This window comes from Chenopodium album, chromosome 11 (genome assembly GCF_948465745.1).
Source record: "Chenopodium album chromosome 11, dcCheAlbu1.1, whole genome shotgun sequence".
NCBI lineage: Eukaryota > Viridiplantae > Streptophyta > Magnoliopsida > Caryophyllales > Amaranthaceae > Chenopodium > Chenopodium album.
In genome coordinates, this window is record NC_137844.1 from 38,555,655 (window position 1) to 38,575,758 (window position 20,104).

At 33.8% G+C, this 20,104-nt stretch overlaps 2 protein-coding genes across 2 annotated transcripts; one reads left to right on the top strand and one right to left on the bottom strand.

Annotated features, from left to right (window-relative positions):
• Positions 1-44: 44 nt before the first annotated feature.
• On the bottom strand, positions 45-8,774 carry LOC145567557 (uncharacterized). Its single transcript, XM_081626861.1, has 10 exons — positions 8,530-8,774; positions 7,527-7,746; positions 7,279-7,433; positions 7,023-7,168; positions 6,335-6,397; positions 6,151-6,243; positions 3,678-3,839; positions 2,690-2,781; positions 760-911; positions 45-610 (listed from the first exon to the last, which is right to left on the bottom strand). Exons 1-10 carry the CDS (start codon positions 8,615-8,617, stop codon positions 306-308), a joined length of 1,476 nt encoding a protein of 491 aa, XP_081482987.1. The 5' UTR covers positions 8,618-8,774; the 3' UTR covers positions 45-305.
• An 8,541-nt stretch (positions 8,775-17,315) lies between these two features.
• Positions 17,316-17,900, top strand: LOC145566597 (uncharacterized). The gene has a single exon (XM_081625966.1). The coding sequence runs from the start codon at positions 17,316-17,318 to the stop codon at positions 17,898-17,900; it is 585 nt and encodes a 194-aa protein (XP_081482092.1).
• The last annotated feature ends 2,204 nt before the right edge of the window (positions 17,901-20,104 follow it).

Below are 20,104 nucleotides of genomic sequence, written 5' to 3' on the forward strand. Positions count from 1 at the left end.
TTATAAGGGTGTAAGGTACTGTAAGCAATTAAACATAATGTACATCAATATTAATCGTAGCATGTAAATTGTCAATTAGAGTCAAATTACATCCAAACTGTATAAGTTAATGACATTGACATCTCTACTCCTAATGTCCTAACCTATGCACCTCTACAATTTTTTTTCCCAGCAAGGCACCTACAAATTGTACTGAACAACAAAATTGACACCAACCTGTAGCGACAAATCCCTCTCTCAATATTGTTCTGGCTAATAAATTCAAAACTTCCTAGACTATACATCCCTAAATCACGAACAGATTACTACCGTTTGAATAAACCCATCCGAGGGCCATTATCAAGAACAGTCTCATCTGTGGAATCTGAAGCACTACCGATTTCTTCATCTGAGCTATCATCAGCACGAATATGTATTCGATCTGCATTCTCAATCATCCATTCACTAAATTCTGGGCTAGAGGTCAGTTCAGCCATAGCTTGCCGAGTTGATTCCCGTGTAAACTCTTCCCACTCCTCCTTGGACATCTTTTGTTTAGTCACCCTGTGGAAGCTTGAATAGTAATGCTTCTGAGCATTGACCCTCCTTTTAGTAGAAGGTGATGTCAAACCTGTGACAGCCAAAAGTTCAAAGCATAAGAAAATAAGAGGCTAATAATTTGTAAACTATCACACAAGTCACACTATTTGAACCAAATAAAATAACTTTAATTTTGGTAATCATAAGCTAAAAGAATTTGAACTCGTGAGAATTCTTTACCTCTAACAGGAGTGTTCCTCCAGTTAGGTGCAGCATTGGGAGACTTCCACAACTTCCCTTGAGGACTAGTTTTTGGAGACCTCCTAAGAAATTCGGCGCGACTATGCCCAGGAGCCACCTTTCCAGCTTTTCTCCAATGAAAATTTAAATCCCTACAAATGCATTAGTATGTAAGTGATACATGAAAATGCATTATGAAATAAGTATACGGATTTCACAAACATAATATAAAAGCAATCTAAATAGTCAAAAACGCTGAAAAAGACTACCTTAATCCATTCCTCAAAGTGGACAGCCAATATAGACTAAAGCCTACCCGGCCAGCACCAAAACTCCCTCCCCCATTCTTTAAGAAAAAAAAAATGGTTATCAATTTTACCCACATCGATATCGTACTCCTTCAAACCTAGGTACATTAAGTAGTTAGTTAATATTTAATTTAAGAAAATTAACAAAAATATATATCCTAATCACCCAAAAATTCTTCATTATTAAATTTAAACATCTACACTGCTAATGTCTTCAGAGTTTTTTTTTTTTCTTTAATATATATATGGATATCGTCAAGGGCTTTAGAGCCAAAATGGAAAAGTTCAAAGTTAAACTTACTGAACGTAAAATATAAATTCTTGGATCAGACAATATGAATAGAGCCATTAGGTCAAATCATGTAGTAGTTACTTAAAAACAATTAAAAATTTCTTTCAAAAAAAAATAAAAAATAAAAACAATTAAAAGTTGAGCAAAATATGAAACTTTACCTTTTTATACCATGTATAAACTGCATTATATTCTGTTACAAAAACTCATTAACTTTCTACGTCTTTTGCTTTACCTTTTACTTTTCCTAGAGGTGTCAAAAACTTTACCAACTGCCCCAACCCAATCTGACCCAACAAACCAGATTCAGATTTCAATTTGTATGGACACAATAATTTAGCATGACTGAACTTTGAAATAGATTCGACCCGAGTGCCTGAATTGACACCTCTACTAGTTTTTGCATGAGTGATACTAATGCCTAGTGTGACCAAATGCTTCTGGTCAGTTTAGCTAACCCAACTCCAACAGGTCACTACTAGCTTATGATAAAACAACCAGAACTCCCAAGATCAGCTGTACTGTTAACAGAATTCTTAATATATGGTGAATGATAATTGTGATTCTTGCAATGCTAATAATTTGAGCTTCATGTTCTAAAATCAGGCTCTATAGAAACACATTCAACGCACAACAGTAATCAACTTTGTTGCCCCCATCAAAAGGTAATAAGAGTCCCAACAATTCCATTATATTATTAGCAACACCTGTGGTGTACTCACATTCCTTAATAAAAAATAAAAAAAATAAAAAATACTGATTTCCAAACATGCTAGACATATCCCTAATGTGTAATAAGGACCATATCCTAAATGTGCACTCAATTACAAGGCAAATCATTCTGCATAGCCATAAAGCCCTATTTAGAGGTTCACTTAAGTCAATAGGTTCAATTTGGCTATTCTAATCACAATACAATTTGACATCTGAGAAGCAACGAAGTAAACTTAAAGTTTTTGAGGGCATAACTGCCATCGTAATATTCCTAAGTTCAATAAACCATTTTCATGCACTGGTGCGCAATCTATCCTTTATTGTTAATATTTTCCCTCACCTACGTAGCCTTATCCCCCACTCTCCCACGCCATGCACATAAACACTGTCAGCATTCTATTTCTAAGATAAACAATTACTATTTCCCCTAACCTATGTAGGTCAGTAGCGGTCCCCGACTCCCGCAACATGCACATAAACTGTCAAAACTATATTTCTAAGCTAAAGCAGACATGTGTTCCACAGGTAAATTAGGTGGTTAAGACACCCTAAAGAATGCTTCTCTGGTAGTGGAAAAAATTTTAAGTACGTTGGACGTATTATATTAAAAACATACCCAGAATCAGGCCACTCCATAGAAGAGATCAAGGAGCACATCAACCAACACAGTACCACTGTTGCCCATGAGAACAAAGTATCAGGAGTGCCCTGCATGTAAAACAGAAAGTGTTACAGAAGATCAATCCCAACTGGTAAGATGCTTGAACTCATATAGTATTATTGATGTATAATCATTTAAAAGTTGAAAGCTGACCAGCTCTTACGAGTCTTAACTCTACACACATCATATGAATATATTCATATATCAATGCCAGCAAAGAGATGATTCACCCTGTATCAATTCAATTTTAACGAAGACCGCCATCAATGCATCATTGAATTAATAAAAGTTTATGTAGAGACCGTTCCACATTTCATTGTTACTAATATTGTCCAGAACATTTATTTTTCAATACTTCGTCCGTTTTCATTTTTTAATAATCGCAACAGGTATCATTTGCAAGCATATTTAAGAAGATATTAGAAAAGATAAACAGACAGATTAGTTAAATTTACTAAAACACCAGCAAATGGGAAGAGTTAGGAAACCAGTTTGAGTTGTTTTGATATATTTGTCCATTTATCTTCCTTAAAATGTTTGCCACAAGGACATCATGTGATTATAAAAATATTGAGTAAGTAATTACAAGATAAAATTAAAGTATAGTTTCATTAACAAAAATAAGATTTTTAATGCATTATATGAAGAGCCTAGTCGTCAAATCATGCAGCGATGGGCAGCCTACTGGCCACTACAGACCACAAAAAACACATGGGATAGTGATTTTACAACTATGCAACTGTTATAGCAACCACAACTGTCAGCACAAAACTTTTGCAGCTGAGCACACCGAAAAATCATTGTCAGTGCTAGAAGTTCCTATCCCCTTTCTGGTATGATATATAGATAGGTGTCAATTAAATCCTCATTTGACCTTACATGACAACAGTACCTATTGTATTGCATCATATAAATGAAACATTGTAGCAAAATTAAAGGTTACCTGAAGAATAAATGTACTCGCAATAATTCGCATTGCCCATTTCACAAATTGAGCAACTCCAACATCAACACTTCCATCATCTGATATAACATATCTTCGCACAATCCAGTAACCCAACGCAGCTCCCGCAAGAACAACACCAACTAATAGAAAAATGGATACCTGCAACAAAAGGATTTACACAAACACTTTATCCAGTTTCAAGAGACAAAGAAGAATTATTCAGTAACTTATGCTTGCCTCCTACAGTAAATAATAAAATTTGCAAAAGAATAAAAAAACCAGAATCAGCTTAAGTACAAATCTCAAACCAAATTTCCAAATATTAACAACTGTAATACTTCTCTCTCTAATCTTTAGATTTGACAACGCTCAATTCAACATATACTATTCTGATATTTCTAATGTGCTTATATCATTGCCTTCAATAAATATTCACCTTTTATTACAATTCATAATTAATTTAATTGCAACAAACAATCAAATGTTACTCCACTGTTGAAGATTTAGAGATAGGTAATACAAAGTACATTTCATAAAAATAGCAAGTCATATCTCATATGAAAGGAAGAAAGAGTAGAAGATGCTAAAGATGCATATACAGCATAAATCACTTAGCAAAATGTAAACATGGTCTATAAATTACCAACTTAAAGCCACCTAAACTACAATTCTCCCGACTCTGCCATAATTACAATAATTTTATTTCATTGGTCCTAATATTATATTTCAAAACTAGGATGCTGTTATGACAGCAATAAAATTTGAATAAGAGTGCACGACTAATATACTACCAATACGCCCTCTATCATTTGATACTTGATAGTTGTCATAGTAATTAATGGGAGAATAAGTGGTACAACATTTATTGTGATGATAGTATGTTACCCACTAGTTCTTAAACATTTAATAAGTACTACCAACTAAGAAACACTTAATTTTGTGGCATAATTAATGCTTTCAATATATACTTTACTTAGACTGTACACATTTGTCAATGCATAACTTTGGCCATGAACATAGTGGATTTTCCGTAAGTAAAATTATAAATACCTGATATTTTGAAGATATCTATTGAAACGAATACAACATGATTTACAATTAATATAATGTTACCATATAACTAATGATAGTCAAAGTGGAGCAAGTAAATAGTATCAAACATTAAAAAGGTACAAGCTGAACCAATAAAAAAATCAGAGCACGTATTGTTTATGGATCTAAAATAACACCAATTTTATGGATGGAAGATTTTAAGCGAATTTGAGTGGAGGATAGATATCTAGGTGAAATCACAATGACTTAAGTGTTGTTTGGTTGACATAGGAAATGAGTTCCCGTAGGAAATTATACTTCATGGGAAGTAAATTCCCGTGTCCATTTCCTAAGAATTGACTAAACTTTGTTTGGTTGATAATATAGGAACTTAGATATCCTAGGAGCTTATTTCCTATGTTTTACTGTATTAGTTAGCTTGATTATTTTTCATCTAGGTTAACAAATTTGGAGAGAGAAAGAAATAGAATAAATTATTAGTGATAATAATTGCAAGAAGACCCCACAATAATTATGGGAAATGTGACTTACCAAGTGGGGGCTTGATTTCCGATGTTTCATGGGAATTGAAACTTCCCTTGGAATTTCCATTTCCCCCAATTTGATAAATTTGTGTCAACCAAACAACACATGCTATATCCATTTCCTAAGAAATAGAATTTCCAATGTCTTTTATCTCCAACCAAACAACACCTTAGATGTTCCAAGTTTGAAATCTAATAAGACATGGCTAGGCTCTCAATCAAGAAAGAACGCAATTATACAAAGATAAAACCACACAGAGAAGTGTGGTTTTACATTAACACATGTCTTATAAGCTAAAATCTAGAATATTGCTATAAAATAAGATAATAAAATAACTAATGAATCAAAGCCAACAATTAATTGTTTTCTATAAATTTATAAAATTCATTTAAATAATCAACTTTGGGTCAACTTATTGTAACTGTAAATATAAAGAATCAAAGAAATAATAGCTAGAACAAAAACAATAACAGCCAAAGCAATAACAATAAAACCAGCCTGAACAAGAAAAACAATAATAAAGTTCATCAGATCAGAATGGACAAAGGTAATACTAGGTCAGAGAAGTTCCAAAAGAGGAATGCTTCCACATACAAGAACACAACTAAGATTTTCAATTTTTCATCAATAAAGTAGTACCTAGGACAGCAAAAATTGGTAGTCTTTTCACTTAATTTTAAAAATTGGTAGTCTTTTCACTTAATTTTAAAAATTGGTAGCCTTTTCACTTTAGCCGGTCATGTCTCTAGTTACTATTTTTGTTTGGATTCCAGATCTTATCTTGGCCCACTCCACCAGACTCTCTTTCCACATAGGTGCTTCACTGGTGTGGGAAGATAATAACAAATTTAAACCATACTTATAAAATTGATCAATGAAAAAAAGAGCTTACCGGATTGTGCATCTCCTCACTAAAGCCAAAATTCACAAGAATGGAATTCACAAGCATTGAAAACTGATGCAAGAGAAAGGACCCAGCTCCCAGCTGATTCAAGGCAGAAAACAGAAAATGAAGTAAGTTGAAGTCCATAGGAAGCTTCTAAAACAAAGAGCGGAAATTTGATACAAACACTTACCAGTGATCCATATATAGTCAGATAAAAGAAATTTTTGCGGCCTGTTGGCAATAATTTCATCCCCTGCACACGAGGCATATATAGATGTAAGAAGACAAGATAAAATAGCTATAAGATGATATTCGAAGGAAAGCACAGAACCTTAAACCATGGTATAGCTCAAAAAAAATAAATAAATAAAAAAAAAACATTAATCAACTAATTTTATCAAGTGTCAGAACGAAATAATCACAGCTTAGATCAAATAATGAGTTAAGCAGTTTCGTACTACTTAATATTTGGTAGAGCCGTAGAGGCTTACAGCAACCCTTTGTCCATAAAGAGAAAAAAAGAAAGACTATAATTGGTCATTTTAGCATTAAGGTCAGATACATTTTTCTGACAAGAATAAAGTCAGAGACAAAATAAGCTAATTTGTAAAAAGATAGGTGATATAGAGTAATCTGACATGTATTCAGATATGGGAGTGCTTGTTAAAAACTTATGGATTATAATGCAACAGCACAAGGAAAAAGCTTAATCGAAATGAAACTAGAATCACATAAATCCTCACCAGAAAGAGAAGCAAATATGCAAAAATAGAGTTATTACACCACATCGTCAAGTAAATATGATCATAAATAAATTCAATGGAAACGAGCCTCAGGGAATGACGTGGAAAATAACAGCTAAAAGAGAGAATTAGTACCTGGAAGAGAATGATTAGGACAACAAGTAGTATCCCAATAGCCATTGTACTGCTATAGTAAAAAGGCACCCAACTGCTAACAGTTGGTGCAACAAATAATAGAATGATTCCAAATGCAAGACTGATAAGACGCCAGCGTTGGAATTCTGCAAGCACATCCAAAATATAGACTCCATAATTAATAACCAAAAGTGGAGGAGGGGTAGAGAATATATAACAAAAGTAAGAAATGTATTAGGGAAAAAGAGTGCTCAACCTTCTTCGGCTGAGACTGTGACTGAACCCGATATATCACGAAACTTCACATCAATGTATTTATCTTCATAGGGAGAAATCATAGAGCCCCATAACCCCTTGTGGACGGGTTTCCATGCGTCCTTTTCACACTGACACATTCCAATTGAAACATTCCTGCAAAGACATTATAAAACATGAGTATCCACTAAAATTTTGCAACATTTAATTCAGAAAAAGAACAAAAGAAAGAAATCATTATCCACTTACTTATGCAGGCATATCTGAATTCTGTTGTGCAACCTCTCAGGAATGACTACAGAAGGTGCCACTGTAAGACGAATTGAGCTTGCATATCTCTCAAGGTTAATTCTTGAGCAAGGAACAACGTGAACACGCTCACATGATAATATTTCTTTACTGTCTTTAGGCACATAGCCCTGCAAGGTGACAGGTTTGATTACGAGATGTGGATTCTCCATACCGATAGCTGCAGCAAAATAAAACTAGGCTTAGAACACTCCCACAAATGTACATTGATAACAGTAAAAAAAAAAATGTAAACACATTAATCAAAAAATCTTTAACTTGTACTCGTGTTGTTAGTGACTATCAGATAAAGCTAAGCTTATAAGCTAAATTTCAGGTTGTATATTAGTTTAAATGTCACATTAAATAATTATAGCACGGATTGTACAGATTTCTCCCTTCATTTTAAAAAAACAACCCACATTATAATTTTGTAAACCATGTAAGCTTTGACAATTTATTTCCATCGCCATATCATAGTAATAAAATCTAAGTTAAATCAGGAATGTTAACAAAAAACTTAAAAATAAATCTAGCATTTTCACATTGTAGCTCAAAACCTACAAATTTTGGAAGATTCAATAGACAAAGGTTTTGAGATAAAATCACCTCCAAAGTCTAATGCAACCTTTTGATTAGGACAAAAGCAAACAAAAAGCAATAATAATTCATACACTTCTCAAAAAAAAAAAATATTTCCACTCTACAAAATTAAACCCAGACCCATTACCCAAATAACGCAGCTTTCTCTACTATCAAATACCCTTTTCTTCCAATCATCAACAACAACAAAAGTTACCCTTTTCTTCCTATTAACAATTATAAACAAAATTCAAACACCTAATTAGCAAAATAAAAGCTTCCCAGAAATCAAATTACAACCAACCTAAACCCAAATCAGTGCAAATCAAATTAACATTAAAAGAAAACAAAATTAGGGAAAATTAAAGTGAGAAGAACATACTTTGAATTGAAGAGTCTAAGCAGGAGCAGAAAAATGTTGAGAGAAAAACTATGAGAAAGAAGAGATGAACTTTAGAGAAAAACTCCATTGTTCTCGTCTTTCACAGCTTAGTTCTCACGCATCTCTCTCTTTCTCTCTTCTTGTGTTAATGGTGAGAGAAGGAAAGGGAAGAAGAAGAAGAAAGCGCGGTTGAATGAAGAATTGAATGAATGCCCAAAATCCAAAAAATGGGGGTTTCAATTAAGTTTTCTGGGGGATTTTATATGTGGGTCAACCAGTCGTCTTTTCTTAGCTTCGTGTCTACGCTTTTTGACCCCCGTATAGAGCACGTCTATATATTGTTGGTCAATTGATCAAATCTATCTATTAACTATTGCTAAAAACAAAGTTGCTGACATTACTATTGTCCATGTGTCGCTTTCTCAATAAAAAATTTCCCGCCTAAATGCAATGATGATGTCATCTTTTCTTTTTTTTTTTTTTTTTTTTTTTTTGGAAAGCTATCATATTTACATTTTTAAAAATTAAATATTAGAAGCTTCTACATTACAACTAGAATATATCAATTTATCGTAGGATATTGAAACAATTTTAAATAGCACACTAATAAATGACCTCCTACATTAAACTATGAATTAGAAAACATTGAACAGATACTATATCATAATTTTGATTAAAATAAAAAAATTTAAAATTACAAAATATACGTAATTCTTATTTATATTCATGTATAATAGCGATTTATTTTTAAAATGTACAAATTAAAAATAGGCTTTATATAAACGGTGCATCGCACGGGTTCTAACCTAGTATATAAATAAAAAAGACCAATAATTTGGTTGAAAAAATAGAAAAAATTGACAGGAATAATCCCAACTTTATTCGATTCACCCTAAATAATCCCAACTTTTGATTATCTATACTATCCTATATACTAAAGTAATCACCGGAGGGACACTTGGCATGATATTATGGAAAATTTTCCCTCCAAAATGCTCTTCTTTTTTTAAAAAATAAAAAAAAATTATTAAAAAAATTTAAAGTAAACATTATTAAATTCAAATTTAAATATAATAATTAAAAAAAAAAGTGTTACATAAGTCATTTAATTTCAATTAACTCTATTTCAATTGACTGTTATTATATCATACTTTATAAATCCGTACATTGCATGGGGACAAAACTAGTTTTTTAATAATCGGAACTTTGATATGGATTTGCTAGTAATGGTCCCAACCGATCATCAAACTTGTTCTAACAAGGACCTAGCTGACACGTGTCAGAAATTGATTGGTTAAAAAAATTAAATTAAAAATTTTGAAAATTAAAAGAATTTTAATTAACCAAAAAGTAAAAAAAAAAAAAAAAATTAAAAAAAAAGAAAAAAAAATTAACAAAAAAGTAAAAACCCAAAACCCTTCCCAACAGCCCGGCCACCGCAAATTCTATGCTACTCCTGGAGTACCGTGTGCATGGTACTCCAGGTTTATAAAATTTATGTTATTTTAATATGAAATTCTTGTTATTTTAATTTATATCCATGTTATTTTAAAATAAGTATATGTTATTTTATATTTGCATGTTTTTTTTTTCAACATTTAAAAAAAATGTTGAAAAAATTCATGTTTATTTTTTTTTTCAACATTGATCTTTCTCTGTACTTTATATTTATAAAATTCATGTTATTTTGATGTGAACCTCTTATTATTTCAATTTATATATATGTTTTTTTTTTTCCTAAATAAGTACATGTTATTTTTATAAATGCATTTTTTTTATGCATGATGTTGAAGTAAATAAGTAAATAACTCCAAAAAAAATAAAATAAGTGAATAACATATTATTATAGAAAATAACACAAGGTTTTAAACAAAATAATTTAAGACTTAGGCAAAATAACACAAGTATATAGGGTATTTCCACATAGAACTGAGCTGAACTAAACTGATTGGAGCTGAACTGAACTGAACTGAAATGAACTGATTAGAGTTGAACTGAACTGAACTGAATTGAGCTTAAATGAATATTTTATGAGAGAGGAAAATTAGGAGCTGAACTGAACTGAACTGATTGGAGCTGAACTGAACTGAAATTAAGTAAATGTGAACAAGCCCATAGGGTATGGAGTACCATGATCCAGGAGTATATAATACTAAGTGTGCCCCCGTACCTCCGCGTAGCCCATGGCCCCCACCCCACCTCCTACCACATCCAAAGCCACCTCCACCACATTGGAAACGACTCCGCGCGCCCTTCTCCCTATCGTCCTCCCACCCCAAAACCTCCATGCCCGAAATCCTTTAAAAACACCTCCCTCACCCGCATAAACCTCGATCTCCACCTCCCTCACCCTCGGAATCCTAGAGAATAGGGATTGTGAGGGTTAGGGAAGGGGCGATTGGCGGTTTAAGAGGTAGAGGAGGTTTTTCAGTTTATTTGAGGGAGGGAGGGGGTTTCGTGGTGGGCAAATGGAGGTTTAGGTTGAAAGGAGACGGCAGGGCGGCACAGGGGAGGGGTTTGGGGAGCAGCAGAGGTGACTGGTGGCCTAGGGCTGGGCGGAGGTTGGCGGGCGAGGAGGTGAAGGTGTTTTTTTTATATATATAATTTATTTTTAAAATAATTAGTTTTTTTTTAAAAAAACAAAATAATTAGTTTTTTTAATAGTAAGTTAAAAATTATTTAGTTAATTGTTAAGTGTCAATTAGTAAGTAATACTCTTTTCTTAAAAAAATATTAAAATTTAAATATATTATTGACTAATCACGTGATGACACGTGTACATAAAACTTATTAAAAAAAATTACCTATTTAACAGGTTGCTGGTAACTTGGGATCGTTGGAAGTAAATTCTTATTAAAGTTCGTATTATTAAAAAATAATCAAAAGTTGGGATTATTTTGGGCGAATATGGTTAAATAACTTTACTCCAGATGACAACTTGGTAAAAATAATCTCAGGCGACATTTAGACTAAAACTAGCTTTTGGACTCGGGCGATGCCCCGTATTATTACATGGAACTCATCAATAATATATGTTGTAATTTATGATTCAATTTTCTTCAAATTAAATTTGTTGTTCATATTGTCATTTGTTATATATTAATAATTTGTATTTAATAGATCACATAAAAAATCACATAGCTTGGTGGTAAGACAATTAGTTATAGAATTAGAGGTTGTGAGTTCAAATCTTGTGGTGAACTATTATTTTATTATTATAAGTGTATGACATGTAATGAAAACAAATGGAAGTTAGAGCCACATGGCGTTAAGAGTAGTTACATGGGTGACGTGGCGTAATGAGGAGAGTTTACGTGACACGTGGACGTTGTTAGAAACGCCTTTTAATAGATTAGTATAGATATAGATATCCATTTTTTTTCAACAAAGTCTTCAAAATTCCTAATTCAATTCGTTATTGTATTTTTTAAAATTATTTTTCCCATTTTAAAATTTAAATTAATATGTCATCTTCTTATATTTAGCTAAATCTCGAGATCAAATTTATTTCCAACCCCTTTTTAAAGCTCTTACTTGTAAGGAAGAGTATCACTCTGAAGAGGCAAAAGAGTTTGTCATGGCTATGGAAGAATCTCCCAAGGAGGAAGAGGTTGGACAACAACAACAAGATGAGCTTGAACAAAAGGAGGAGAAATTGGAGGAGAGTTTCAAGCCTCCTCCCAAGGTAGAACTCAAACTCATTCCCCCTTCTTTGAAATATGGTTATCATGGAAACGAAGGAGAGTACCCTATAATTGTCAATGCTACCCTTGATGGTCTTGATTTGGAAAAATTGCTTTTTGTGTTGAGAAAATATAGAGATTTGATAGGGCATAGTATTGAAGTTATCAAGGGTATTAGCCCTCTTTGTGCATGCATCGAATTCATCATGAAGATGATCAATCCACCTCAATTGAACCTCGAAAGGAGGTTGAATCTCAACCTTCAAGAGGTTGTCAACACTAGTAGAAAAATATAAAAGGGCATCGGTTCAAAACCCCCCTATAGCACCGGTTTTGAACCGGTGTTCATTTGAAGGATGCCAAAAAGTAAGCCTTTTTGCCACCGGTTCAGAACCGGTGGCAATAATAGTTATTAGCACCGGTTCTGTTCAGAACCGGCGACATTAATGCCCCCCCAAAAAAAAACAGTTATTAGCACCAGTTCTGTTCAGAACTAGTGCCCTTAGTGCCCTAAAAAAATAAAAAAATATTGCAATTTTTTTACTTAAACAATTACATATATATAAACTTACATATTTTCATAAAAAAAAAGGCTGTAATATTACAATATTCGTCCAAAAAACCAAAGTGGAAAGAACGACATGAATTTTTAGGCAAATTCACAGTCAGCATGCTAGTTGAATCGTGCTCTACACGAACCATAGAAAACTCAGGAGCTCTGGCAACTGCTGCTTGCTCATGTGCTGTGTTCTTGGAGAGATCAATCTAGAAGCCATCGCTAACAAGAGCATTTGCTGCCAAATAATGCCATTTGACTTTCCAATTTTGCTGCAAACTGTCAGCTTGTCAGAGTCAAAGTTTATTGTTTTATTTAACTTGTATGATGTTGATATCGAACGATCATTGTACGATGATTGGGAATTAATTGGATTTATATGCCTCGTTTGAGAATTTTTTTTATTTCTTCATTCTTATTTTTGTTTTGTTTCTTTTTCTTGTGACAAACATGACGATGGCAAGTTAAAATGCATATGTTTTTGAATTTTCTCTTACCTTTGGACTCGAATGCTTGTTTCTTCTTAGTTGGTGATGGAAAACACGCTGTCAGAGTGCTTTTGGTTGAGTTAGACAAATTTTAAGCTAAGGTAGCAAGATTAAGAACTATTGAGAACGTTTGAAACCTTAGTTCACGGGAAAGTGGAAAGATGGAGTTGCTCTCTATAGTGGATTTGAAACCCTTTAGTTGGTATTTGCTTACTTTTCATCCTCTGTGAGGTTTAAATTGTTCTAGCCTTCATCACACTTGTTGTGCGGCATTTTAGGATCCTCAACTATGCATGTCTTAATTCTTGTGTTGTACTGTCCTCTAGCTCCTGAGATTGTGACCAAGCAACTTTAGAGGAGGAAAAAGGCACCTTTTCTCATTTTTGTTTATATTTCTTTTTGTTTAGTTACAAATTTGGTTTTATATTTTGCATCTATCTACTTTCTAACCAATTTGAGCCTAATTTTTCCCTTTCTTGTCTTAACCACATTACAAACCTAATGACCTATGTTTTACCAACCCTCTTAATTTAGTGAAGAATTTGGCATGTGAGGTTTGAGTTTTGAGCGTGTTGAATATGAACTAGAAGCATTTTGAAAATTGGTTTAAGTAAGGAATTGGAAGTTGAGCTTGAAATGAATATGCAAGAAAAGTTTAAGAAGAAAAAAGCAACTCTGGAAAATCAAATGATATATTATTAAAAAAAATAAAAATAAAATAAAATAAAAAAGAAGAAGAAGAAAAAGAAGCTGTCCATAGTTAAAAAAGGCAAGGACGTTAAATAAGATTTTTTTTTTTTAAAAAAAAAGGAAAAAAAAAGGAAAGGTTTGAGATCTTTTCCCTTGATTAAGAGTGATACTGTTCTGAAATTTGAATTGATGGTTGTTTGTTTGAAATTTGGTTGTTTCCTTAAGTTTGTTTTTTAGAGTTGGCCACTCTTTTGCTTCATGTAGGAATTGCCACCAAGTTTTCAAATTATTCCCCTAGCTAAACCTTTAGCCATGACATTACAACCCTTGTAAAGACCCTTAGACTTTAGAGGGGTGAGGTCAAAGACCAGTGGAGGGAGATGGATTTTAACCCTATGGAGAATGTATGCATAGTTGAGATATTGGGACGACCTTATGTTTCCACAAAAATGTATCTTTTTTCACTTCCTTCGCGGAATCATAAGGAGCTAACTAGAGGGTGATTTGAAGCTAGTGGGGAGAACGTGGACCGTTTTGGATGGGACTAGGGCGGAGAATGAAATCACTAGTTATCTATGCTTAGATTAGGTTTGTCTCTTCAACCATGGGCATCTTATAACGTGTTTTCCCTTGTTTAATTGAGCAAGGTGAGTATTCTTTGGTGCTTGTCTTTTCTTTTAAGTCCGAATGGAGCATTTCCCTCCCTAAAACTTGATTTGTTTTTATTTTTTCCTAAGCCTTGCCATGTTGTGTTAGTCTTTGTAGTGCTTGCCTTTTCTCTTTTCTCTTTAATTTTGCTTGAGGACATGCAAGAGGCAAGTGTGGGGGATTTTGATGAGTGACATTTATGCCACTATTTCACCCCTTTTTACTAATGATTTTCCCTCATTTGTCATTTGTTTGCGCTTTCTCTAGCCAAGGACGGATATAGGGGGGCCTCCCTGGGTCATGGCCCCCCCTATGATTAAATTTTTTTTACAAAGTTAGCCCAAATAGTCCATATAGCTAAAGACGGATAGTAAATTAATTGGGCTTCAATATATGTGTTGCTGCCTTCCACAATTTCGCTATTTTATTCTAATACCTACAAGGCTACAAAGTCTAAATAACCTACACCTGCAACTTTGTCAGGTAATCATCACATTGCCCAATCAATAAAAAATAAATTAAAATTTTCTCAAATTTTGTGCTGTTGCGTGATATTCCATACATCAATAGTGAAAAAGCTCTTGTTCATCCATTACTTTATTTTATAAGGTATGTTCGTTTCTTAAGTCATCTAAATTGCATACATAATTTAATTTTGGTTAATTGTATTTCATATGTTGACAATTTGTTATGTTCTTTTAGACTTTTACTAGATTATTAGTTTATTACTAATCCAATAAGAATTACCTTAGCAATTAGTAGTGAATTTGTGAAATTACATGTATATTTTTTATTGAGTGTAGTTAGTGATAATTATTTTTTATTTTTTTTAGGTTGAATGATGAAGAGGAAAACAATTGACTCATATTTTACAAAAGCAAAATCTAACCCTAAAATAAATGTTGATAACACGAACCCTGTTGGTCCAACCAGTGCTATTGAATTAGATAATGTGGTTCCAGAGTCATCTAATCAAACTGTAGATGAACAATTAGATAACCCTACAATCAATATAGGTGGTACTATATTAGTGTGTGACCTAGCTTTGCGTAAGCCAATTAGTAGTTATAACACTCTAGAGGGAAAAAAATAGATATTACAGCAGCTTTCGTAAAATATGGATCTTATCAATTTCAAATGTCAGAGTATCTTACTTCCGGCCCATCAGATCATCCAAGCAGATTTCAATCAAAATGGTTTAAGACTTTTAATTGGTTGGAGTATTCACCAACTACTGATGTTGCTTATTGTTTCCTATGCTTCCTCTTTGAAAATAAACCATTTGGAAAGGGTGGTTCAGATGCTTTTATGGTAAATAGCTTTAAAGCCTGGAAGAGAGTTGGTGGTAAAGATTGTGCATTTACGACTCATATGGGAAAAGACACTAATTCAGTTCATGGATATTCTGTAGTAATGTGGGAGAATCATAAAAACCCAAAGGGTCATGTTGACACACTTTTTGAAAAGCTTACTCCAAAACAGATTGCTGATAATCATTTAAGGCTAACTGCTTCAATAAAAGTTGTACGATGGCTTACCTTTCAAAAATGTGATTTTAGAGGACATGATGAGGGAGTAGATTAAAAAAATCAGGGAAACTTTTTAGAGCTGCTAAAACTTATTTCTTCATACAATGTGGAGGTACAAAAGGTTGTGCTAGGTAATGCCCCACAAAATGCCATTTACACAGCTACGACCTTTCAGAAACAAAATTTTGCACATCTTTGCTCAAAAAATACAAAAAGAAATTTGTGAAGAGATTGGTGGTTCAAAGTTTTGCATTATTGTTGATGAATCTCGTGACATATCTAAAAGGGAACAAATGGTTATTGTTATACGATTTGTTGATAGGAATGGAATTCTACGAGAAAACGTTTTTTGGAGTTAGTACATGTCAAAGATACGACCTTCGAAACACTTAAAGAAGAAATTTGTAGGGTTTTATCTAATCATGAATTGGATATCAAAAATATTAGAGGACAAGGATATGATGGAGCTAGTAATATGCGTGGGGAATGGAATGGCTTACAAGCTTTGTTTATGAATGATTGTCCTTAGGCATATTATATGCATTGTTTAGCGCATTAATTACAACTGACTCTTATTGCTGTTGCAAGAGAAGTATCTGAGGTTCATGATTTTTTTAAAGACTTAGTTTTTATTGTGAATGTTGTTAGTTCCTGATCTAGCGTCATGATGAATTATAAGATAGACAAATATCTGAATTGGAGCAATTAATTGAAATTGAAGCTTTTAAAATCGGGAAATTGTTGAATCAAATAGGCACCTTGCAACGCCCAGGGGATACGAGGTGGAGTTCACATTTGAAGTCAATTTGTAATTCACTAAGGATGTTTAATGCCACTCGGACGTATCTAGAAAAAATTGTCGTTGGCCGTCGAGCCTTATATTCTCAACGTGGGGATGTTAAGTATGCTCTAAAAAGGTTGTTAGCCTTTGATTTTATATTGACCATACACATGATGCAGGAACTTATGGGTTTCACAGATGTACTTTGTCATGCTTTGCAATTTAAATCATAAGACAATTTAAATGCCATGGACTTAGTTGCTAGCACAAAAGACTCAATTCAGGACTTTCGAGACAATGGTTGGGATAATAATTTGTTATTAAAAGTATAAGAATTATGTTCTAGTCGTGACATTTCTATCCCTAATATGGCTGCTTCCTATTCTGATATAATTCGCTCTCGACGTAACAATGATAATATTGCAGTGGAACATCATTTATAGAATTGATGTGTTTACAACTACTATGGATCAACAGCTGCAAGAACTAAACAGTCGATTTAATGAAAAAGCAACAAAGTTACTTATTTTTAGTACATCTTTGAATCCTAATGATGGATATAAACACTTTAATGTGGAAAACATTTGTGAACTTGTAGAGAAGTTTTACCCTGAAGACTTTTCAAAACATGATAAATTTCATTTACAGTACCATCTTCAACTAATTCACCGTGATGTTTCTAATCATGCACAGTTGAAGAATTTAAGTAACATAAGGGATTTATGTCAATGTTTAGCAGAGAGTGGGAAGTCGAATACATATCCTCTAGTTAATAGATTGTTTCGACTTGTTTTGACTCTTTTGGTAAGTACAACAACTACCGAGAGGGCATTTTCAGCAATGAAAATTGTGAAGACTAGTTTGCGAAACAAGATGGAAGACGAATTCCTCTCAGATTACTTGATTGTGTATATAGAAAAAGAAAGTGTTGAAAATTTTACAATTGGCTCAATCATAGAAGACTTTAATTCTATGAAACCAAGGAGAGTTAAATGATCAAGATATTTTGTATTTGATATTTATTTTTAAGACACGTAATCATATAATTTGTAGTTATTTTTATAATTTTATTAAAGTTTTTTATATATATGATTTGTGTTGCTAGTGTTAGTTGAGTTTCATATACTATTAATATTAGCCCGATAGATAAAATATTTCTAGATTCGTCCTTGTCTCTAGCCGTTTTTATCTTTATTTTAGTTATTTTTGTTTGCTCTCTTGATTTTCCTCTCCTTTTAGCTTTTCTTGTGTTTTCTATCTTTTTTTATCTTTGTTTTATAGGTTTTTGATGCTTTTGGATGAAGTTAGAAGAGCTTTGCTTTGTTTAGGAGTGAAGAGATGCTCAAGGGAGAGGGCGCACATCATTCATGGAGTTGCGGCGCGGGTATAGAGGTTGCGGGCACAGAGAAGCTGATTTGAAGCTCTTCCTTTGAACTTGTAGAAGGCTGCCCGCGCCCCTGAAGAGGGCTCTCACCAGTCCACCGTGGCACGGTGCTTTGAGCCGTGGGCGCGGCACTTCGAAGACCTGATTTCCTCTGTTTCGTTGCTTCGGCCGTTGCTCAGCTAGGAGAGGCCTCTCCACCAGCCACCGCGGGCGCGACCCCCTAGGTTCAACATTTTCATACCAAGTTGAGAGAGGGTGCGGTGCAGATGGAGAGGACTCTCCTTAGTTTGTTATTTCCGGAATTTTAATGCACTATAAATATAATTTCTCTTTAATTTATGAATGATCCTATTCTCCCATTATAATTAAAACTTTGTAGTGAGAGAAACTCTTAGTATTTTAGAGAGAGAAAGTTACTTAATCTTCAATTTCATCATTGTAATCAAGATTTCTTTAAGGTTTTCTGCAATTCAATGGAAGTATTTCATCTTTTTCTTCATCAATCAAGCTTCATTGTAGTTATCCATTTACTCTTTCCTTGTTGTTTGGTTTAATTGCTTTTGATAGTGTTGATTTTCATTTATTTCCTTGATTCTACTTGTTTTAATTAAGTTCCTTGATTTTGAATCATGTTTAGCCTTGTTAAGATCGAATCCATGCTTAGTGTAGTTGTGAAGACTATTTTCTCTTCTCTAGCTTAAAATTCTAGCTAGGGAAGGGGGTGAAGATCATGATTGGTTAAAATTATATTGATGATTGATTGGATTTATCCTTGAGTTGATGATTTTGTGCTTAAATTGCTTGGAGTTATTGATGTGCACCTTTAATTCCAATATTTGAGTTCTAAATTAAATGCATGGGAATGATCTAGTTTAGTTTTGATCTATTTAATCAATTTGCTTGAGTATTTTCATGGGAATGAATTATTTGAGTAGAATTTATATTTCTTGGCGTGAATCCATGATAAAAACCATTATTGTCTTGGTTGATCATGATTGGAACCCCCACCCCTCAGGGGCAGAGAACCCGTCGCTGCCTCAGCTGTGCTATCAGGAGCTCTGGGGAAGTAGGAATAGGAGAGCACCTATCTTGGGGGGCTTACTACTTAGATGCTTTCAGCAGTTATCCTCTCCGCACTTGGCTACCCAGCGTTTATCGTGGGTGCGATAACTGGTACACCAAAGTGCGTCATTCCCGGTCCTTTGTACTAGGGAAAGGTCCTCTCAATGCTCTAACGCCCACACCGGATATGGACCGAACTGTCTCACGACGTTCTGAACCCAGCTCATGTACCGCTTTAATGGGCAAACATCCCAACCCTTGGAACATACTACAGCCCTAGGTGGCGAAGAGTCGACATCGAGGTGCCAAACGTTCACGTTGATGTGAACTCTTGGGGAAAATCAGCCTGTTATCCCTAGAGTAACTTTTATCCATTGAGCGACGGCCCTTCCATTCGGCACCGTCGGATCACTAAGGCCGACTTTCGTCCCTGCTCGACGGATGGGTCTTCTCCCTGGTGCTTTGATCATATTTCTCTCAAATCTAGTTTTTCATCCTTATTTTAGTGTTTCTAGTTTGAACTTTCTTAATTTGCTTGCTTTTATCTTTTGTAGTAGTTAAATTGATAATTGAAAATCACAAAAAATTCAAAATACCCCTTGTTACTTGCAATATATTCTTAATTCCACTTTGATTGTGCATTACCCCTATTTCCTTGTGGTTCAACCCTATCTTGACATTATCTAGCGTGAACTTGATAGAGTAGATTAGAGTAGACACCTAATTGTGTCTCCCCAAAAACCAAACCCAGTGA